General features: G+C 50.4%; 1 protein-coding gene across 1 annotated transcript; it reads left to right on the forward strand.

The window, feature by feature from the left end:
* The first annotated feature begins 1,895 nt into the window (after window positions 1-1,895).
* LOC117843167 (uncharacterized) lies at window positions 1,896-7,253 on the forward strand. Its single transcript, XM_034723726.2, has 3 exons — window positions 1,896-3,070; window positions 3,266-3,399; window positions 5,388-7,253. Exons 1-3 carry the CDS (start codon window positions 2,111-2,113, stop codon window positions 6,913-6,915), a joined length of 2,622 nt encoding a protein of 873 aa, XP_034579617.1. The 5' UTR covers window positions 1,896-2,110; the 3' UTR covers window positions 6,916-7,253.
* The last annotated feature ends 515 nt before the right edge of the window (window positions 7,254-7,768 follow it).

Consider the following 7,768-nt stretch of genomic DNA (forward strand, 5'->3'; position numbering starts at 1 on the left):
GACTAGGATCAGCTAGCTACCGCATGATTTAGTTAAACATCGGCATGACAAGCGTGGCTACATTTTTATTCTTACTGATCACTAGTCAACTATGTTGGTGATTGGGCATGGGCATAAATTAACCCGTTAATAGGTCTCTTGCATGCGTCTTATAATTTAAACAGGTCGATAGTTACACTTGTGTCTCTCGGTTGCTCCAAATGCGTGAGCAGAAGAGAAAACACACCAATCACGCTGGTATCTTTTGTTTCCTTGAACTAAGGGCGCCACACGTTCCAGTTTCTATTGATACAGTAAAAGATGTTAAAAAAATTCGCGTACAGTATTGGGAAGCTACAGTAATAAATTAAAAGAAACAAACAATAAACACCTGCGGCCAACGTACGTATTGAAAGACAAAAATTAACAAGCCCGTACCAACAATGCTCAAACTTATTATTCATTACCAACCCACCATTGCCGTCCACCTCGCCGAAACAAACTGCACACACCGCATGTCTCGGCATGTGTCAGTAGTTACAACAATTCTATTATGCTTTCATGTAATATTCACTAAAAACTTGGACTTCTAAAACTTGCACAACAACTCTCCACAACCGAATGTACTAGAGACTAGTAATATTATTAGGAATAGTTTAAATATATTTTTGAATGTAAAACTTGCACAAAGCTCGCATATTTGATATATGTTTCTCTTCTGTTCTCAGCCGCTGTCATTTTCCACCACCAGCCGCTGTAGTTCGGGGACAACCCCTGGCAGCTCCCCAAGGCCTCCAATAAAATCCCTCCCAAAATATGCCACCGGCAGGGTACGTTGCTTTCTCGCTCCTTTCCTCGCAACTCCGCTTGCCACTCCGATAACCTCCGCACTCAAAAATTAGTTGTCGATGAAATGTACCATGCCATTTCATTATTTTCATAATACAACTAGAGATACTCCTATTGCTCTCTAGTCCTATGCCACAGGACACATAACAAAGGAAATTCCATTAGCAAGAACGTCGACATGTACCAAGAACAAGTTCCTGTCACATTGGCGTACTGCCAATATAATTGCCAATGACTTGTATCATGTCCTACTTTCTATTTTCTTCTCACAAAGGGTTTTCAAACTATATCAACTAACTCTTCCTCCTAAGTCTACATTCATCTAGCATCCATCCATGAATATTCATTCAAAATTGTGCTTATGAGGAACTGCACTGCAGTTACTGTTGATTCGTACTATATATATGATAATCACCATATATGATATATGCTGTGATGTTAGGAGCCATCACACTGTCATGCAAAATTCATGCACTACAAAAATCATTAAGAATGATCTCTCATTGTTTCAATTCTTCATGTTGTTGACAGTGTAGTTCGTACCACCAAAATCCTTGTCAGGAATCGTCATTAATTTCTCTGTGCTAATTTGCTTCTGTTCTCAGGAAATGCCCAAATTTCACTAAAATATACCAACCAACTTAAGCAAACATAAAATGAATGGCAAAACCTGTCAACCACTCGCAAACAACACTCGGGAAATAGTAGCGAGGCCACGCCTCGTTGAATTATTTTCCCAACCTCCTTACCTACGTATAGCTTACCAGCTTCCTCTCGTTAGCAGCTGGCCGGAGATGGTGATCCGTCATAGTCGAAATATCGACATGCATATCTTGCAGAGTAATCCCAGCAGATCTTCGTGGTACAATAGCATTCGTGGAGCATGTTAGCCACTTCAAGTTAAGGTCAAGGATTAGCTAGCTGGCATTACATAATTTAGCTTAACAAGTTAACATCCAGATGCACGAGAAGCGTGTGACTACATTCTTATCATATCCTTGCCAATCACCAAGTCAAGTCTTGCTGAAAAGGACTAGGCATATATTCATCATGTCTCTTGCCAGTTCTTTTAAATTACACAGAAAATGCTCGTCCTATAAATTATTACACAGCAAATGCTCGTCCTATAAATTAAGCAGGTCGAGCTAGCTTAGTAGCGCGCACTCACTAGCTAGGACAGTCACCTGTAAGTTTCGTCTCTCCTGTTCGGCTGTTCCTCCTGCAGGGGCAAGCATAGAGAAGAAGCACAAATTGATCGAGCTTTTGCATCTGGTGGAGCTCAATGGCGTCCGAGAAATCCAATAGCAAGCCGTGGGAGTACACCCTGCGCAAGTACCTGCTGCTGATGGCCACGGTGGCGGCGGCGCTGACGTACGCCGCGGCGTTCAGCCCTCCGGGGGGAGTGTGGCAGGACACCGGCGACGGCCACCTCGCCGGCGACCCCATCATCCGGGACACCCACTACCGCCGGTACCTGGTGTTCTTCTACTGCAACGCCACCGCGTTCGCCTCGTCGCTCGTGGTCATCGTCCTCATCCTCCTCCTCTCCGTGCTGCACGAGAACTTCAAGGAGAACATCTGGCGGCGCACCACCCTCCTGCCCCTGCGGGTGGTCATGGTGCTCGACCTGCTCAGCCTCATGGGCGCCTACGCCGCCGGCACCTGCCGGGACGCGGTCACCACCGTGTACAGCTCGCTGCTCGTGGCCGCCGTCTTCGCCTACCTCATGGTCCAGACGGCACTGGCGTCGGCGTCGGCGCCGGAGAAGCGCGCCGCCGCCGACCCCGCCGCCACCAACGCCGACGCCGGCGACCGTGACCTGGTCGGCGAGCGGCCGCGCAAGGTCCTGATGCTGCTCGCGACGTTCGCGATCAGCGTCACGTACGTGTCCGGGCTGAGCACGCCCGGCGGCTTCTGGGACGGCAGCCAGCCCGGCCGCCGCGCCGGCGACGCCATCCTGGAGGATTACAACCGCGCCCGCCTGGTGGCGTTCTTCCTCGGCAACACCACGGCGTTCGTGGCGTCGCTGGTCATCATCCTGCTGCTCCTGGACAAGAAGCTGCGCTTCACCGCCAGCGTGCGCTCCGTCGAGCTCTACGGGTGCGTCGTCGTCGCGCTGGTCGGGCTCGTCGTGGCGTACGCCGCCGGGAGCTGCAGGGACGCCGAGACCACGGCCTACGTCGTCGTCCTGGTCACTCTTGTCCTGGGATCCATGGTGTTCCTGCTAGGGCTTACTTTACCGGTAAGGAAAGAACTTTTGGAGGACGCGGACAAACATGATTTATCGGAAATATCGAACAAAATTCAAGTAAATGTAAACAGTTTTAATCAAAGTACAGATAAACACGGTGTTGTTTTTACCAGTGCCCACCGATAAAATTAGCGAAATTATCAGGTTTATCACTGACTTTTGGCCGAAAATTTCCCCTGCTTGCAGGTGGCTCTCGCTGCACGTGTCCTGGCAGCCATACGCAACGGCTGTCAACGGCTAGTAGGCATCTACGCAGCAGCATCGAAGTGTTTGCCCTGTCTCAGGCATCAAGCTAGAGAAAGGCATGCTGACAATGGCAGGTACGGTACAAGTAACCTCGTTCAGTTTTACGTATTGCTCTGGACGCAACATCAAGGCACAATGTTTTCTGACGTCGAATTGAAGATTAGGTTCCTTATGGAAAAATTTGCCCTATTTCTAGCCACGTGATTTGTGAGAAAGTTCATACTCACTTGGCGGCCTTCATCTTCTCCAGCGATGATGGCTCCAATTGCAGTTGTTGTGGCTACAAAGTCCGAACAGTATTGAGGGGCCAGGAGATGACAGTAATTAACTCGGGAGAGGCCCTAGAGCGTCTAACCTGTTCCCTCTCAGGCCTGTATAATTGACTATAGACGATTGACTATCATAACCCACGAAATTCATATCCTCTTCTATTCTTCTATTGTTTTCCAGTGTACAAATAATAAAGGTGTGCCTAGCCTTAAGCATATCGGGGATGGGTGGGCCATCACCCTCTAGCGGGGCGTGCCTGTGGTAATACGCTATGACGTAGGGTGCTGACCTCACCTATCATGTTGCCTCTTGTATAAAGGTACTACTTCCAGGCTTGAGCTCATCAATGCCGGGTTTCATGGGTTTGAGGCCGGCGGGAGGGACTCCGGGTCCTCCCTCCAGCCTTGGGAGGTGCTCACCCCCAACCCTTCTTGTTCCTACCCAAAAATGGCTGCCATATGGGCACTTGACTATTGGGTTAAGACCTAAATCGGACCTCGTTCCCACTAGAAACAGAAACGGCCATGACCTCCCTCCCAAGGGAGGATCCCTGGGAAGAAGGGGTGCGAGTCTGAGAAGTTCAGGAAAGGGTATTCCTAGATCATGAGGCTGGAATTATTTCCTTTACTTTCCTCTCCTCTCAAACCTTGTGGCTGATCCTTTGGCACAATTTTGAAGCACATGCCCACTCACCCTGCAATACCAAAGCTTCTTGGCATGCTCCCAAAGAGCTTAGTGCTCAGCCGGAGCACCATGGACACGACATCACTCTAGGAACCGTGGACACCACGAACGATGTGGGCTCATCTAAGCCCTAATCCATCCATCAATTCATATAAGCCCTAGTCCATCAACTTGGGGGACAAGGTGGAGTAGTAGGCTGGGTCGGGCAGAGGTGGTGGAGGAGATCGATCAGGGAGGAAGAGGATGGATGCGAAGCCAGCGTGCAGCGGAGGAGGAGGACAGGAGCGACGTGACGTGTTCAAGGGGGAGGAAGTCGAGGATGGGCCACACATTCATTCACAAGGAAGACGGCAATGGCATCAACAGGAGGGCACCAGGGACACCTGTGCTCGTAGATGAGGCCAATCGTATCGCGGCGTGCATCCTGGGCGAAGATAGCAGTGGGGCACATCGAAGGACAACTATAAAGTGATGGGCTTTCCTTAACCACGTCTTGTTTTATAGTAGCTTGTATAAGAGCAGCTCAGTCTGTTTCAAAATCGAACCGTGGGCTGCTCCACAATCCGATGCCGACGCTGGAGACGGTGAACTGTAGTTTTGTTCGTGTTGCATGGATTCCAGCCACCAAACCAGGACTGGAGCTGCTCTAAAGTGATGGACTTAAATTAAAGCCTTAATTAGCGCTTGTCACTACTTCTAATTTCACATGAAGACATCTTGTGTAATGTGATGGATCCGACTAACTCTTTTTTTAAGCAACCAACTAATTCTTTACAGGCTAGTCTCAGTATACAATTTCGCTGCACTATTACCGAGACTAGAGACTAGGTAACTGTGCCTATTAAGTGTCATGGGGATAAAACTCCTCTCACATATGATGAAACTTCTTCTCTCTACTCATAAATACCTTGCCAAGTCAACAAAATTATTGATGTGACATGGAATTTAATGACCATGAAACTCTCACTGAGATTGGCTTTCATGTTCATCACCACATTATTGTTATTATTTCACTATATGGATCTGCAATAAATAAAATGTTGCTAGTAATATTCCATTACGATAAAATAATTTAATTCTGCTGCTTTGCTTCTATAAAACTTATCAGGGAGGAACAACTTAACGAATCGATGGAGAAGGCTCGCTCCCTCGTTCTACTGCTCGGCACCCTCGCAACGAGCGTCACTTACCAGGCGGGGCTGGACCCACCAGGCGGGGTCTGGCAGGACGACGGAGACGGCCACATGGCCGGCGACCCGATCCTCCTGACGACGAACCCCAGGCGGTACAAGGCATTCTACTACTTCAACTCCACCGCCTTCATGGCTTCCTTGGCCGCCATCGTCCTGGTCCAGAAGAGGTCCGCGCTCAAGCACGGCACGCTGGAGGCCGCCATGATCCTCGACCTCTTTGCCCTCATCGGCGCGTACGCCACCGGGAGCTGCCGGGACGTGGGAACATCCATCTACGTCATGGCAATGGCCGCTGGCGTCGTTGTCTACGTGGCGATCCATGTCGTCGTCTTCTTCACGCTCGGCCGCCACAAGGAGAGGAGTGGTGGCGGCGACGATGACGACATGGTCGAGAAGAGGCGCAAGCGACTGCTCGTCTTCGCCATCTTGGCGGCGACCATCACCTACCAGGCAGGGCTAACCCCGCCGAGCGGCTTCTGGCCTGAGGACGACGGCGTGCTCGGCCACCGCGCCGGCGAGCCGGTGCTCCTCTCCAATTACCCGCGCCGCTACAGGGCCTTCTTCTACAGCAACTCGCTGAGCTTCATGTCAGCCATCGCTCACATCCTGCTCCTCGTGCACCCGAGGCTGTACAGGCCGGCGATCCGGAGCTACGCGCTGTCCGTGTGCACGGCGGCGGGTCTGCTGGGTCTCATGGCCGCCTACGCCGCCGGAAGCACGCAGCATCTGAAGACGTCCATATACATATTCGTGCTGGCGTTCCTGGTTGTCGTGTTTCTAGCGGTGCTGCTCTTCGTAGGGAAGAAGATGATGACCGGCGACGTCGGAGATGAGCCCGCCACTGAATCAGGCGGTGCCGGCGGCGGAGGAGAGGAGACGGGAACAACCGACGCAGCCATCGAAGCAGGAGGAGATGGCGACAAAAAATGTAAGGACGAAAAGCACGCTAAGAGCAAGTACCTGATGCTGCTCGGCATCCTCATGGCGAGCGTGACCTACGCGGCCGGCCTGGAGCCGCCGGGCGGCGTGTGGCAGAGCGACGGCGAGGGCCACACCGCCGGGGACTCGGTGCTCCGCACCAACCGGAGGCTCCGGTACCTCTTCTTCTTCCACTGCAACTCCACCTCCTTCGTGGCGTCCATCCTCGTCGTCGTCCTCCTGCTGCCGCAGCGGCTCAAGCAGAGCGGCTGGTGGCTGACGGTGACCAACATGACGGTCGTGGTGAACCTATTCGGCCTCCTGGGCGCGCACGCCGCCGGCTCCAGCAGGGGGTGGGAGACGTCCGGGTACGCCGTCGCGCTCGTCGTCGCCGCGCTGGCCTTCGCCGTGGTGCATGCGCTGATGGCGTGCTTCACCAGGAGAGGAGGGACGACAAGCAATCCGCAGCCTGACACGAAGGAACAGGGAAGCGTTGGGCATCAGCCACTTGGAGCTTCAGTGTGATGATTTGCTGCCAGTCCTCAGTCGTGATGTACAAATTTATATGTATAGTTTGTGTGGTTTTTTTTTCACCTGTGCGCGCTCTTTCAGCCTGTCTGTTTCCTGGTTACTGTTACTTCTGCCAAGTCTTGTCTAGTTACTGTTTCGTCCCCTGTATAATTTTCTTAATTATACAGAAACGGTTACTGCTAAACTTAATTAATAGGCATGTAATGAATTTTCTTTCTATTATTCTGGCACCCCCAGTTTCTGAAAAAATAACTTTTAGTTAATTTTGTCTAAGCTCTATATTGTATCGTTGGATCATAAAGAAAATGGAATAATGCAGCTAATCCTCGTCAGCTTCCAGTTGTGGAAGAATTTTCATGTACACTTTGCGAAGCTGCAGAGAACCTTAAGCATTTTTGTGAACTACTTCTGCTCATGGCCATAGTCCTGAACCTTGCTAAGAAAATTATCTAATTTGTAAAATATTGTGATAGGGGATTGGTTATAAAAACATACTCAAGTTGTCGCAGGTACTAAGACAAGGGATTATATATCACCCTGCTGGATATGCTTTAGCAGAAATTATGAGTTTGGCAAGGGAGACGATTAAATTATATATATAACCCTGCAAGTGCGACACATTTGGGACGTGACTGGTTCTCGTATGCGGCCGGACGCGCACTAGAGCCACGCCGAGCATGGTCAGGATATGTGCGTGCAGACAATCAGGATCGGTTTGCCTGTTTCGCTGGGCCAGACTACATAATGACGGTGATCAGGATTGGCTAGCACTTTATTTTAATTATTATAAGTTGTTGTTTAATTTTATTAGGAGCATCATAATAAGGTTCACACAATTTCGCAACGT

Source organism: Setaria viridis, chromosome 2, assembly GCF_005286985.2.
Source record: "Setaria viridis chromosome 2, Setaria_viridis_v4.0, whole genome shotgun sequence".
Lineage (NCBI taxonomy): Eukaryota > Viridiplantae > Streptophyta > Magnoliopsida > Poales > Poaceae > Setaria > Setaria viridis.

Bases quoted from the DNA above. Each gene is read 5' to 3' on its own strand.
- LOC117843167 (XM_034723726.2), top strand. From the start codon at position 2,111: ATGGCGTCCGAGAAATCCAATAGCAAGCCGTGGGAGTACACCCTGCGC. The intron at 3,071-3,265 runs GTAAGGAAAGAA...CCCTGCTTGCAG, and splicing joins TGCTAGGGCTTACTTTACCG to GTGGCTCTCGCTGCACGTGT. The intron at 3,400-5,387 runs GTACGGTACAAG...AAAACTTATCAG, and splicing joins AGGCATGCTGACAATGGCAG to GGAGGAACAACTTAACGAAT.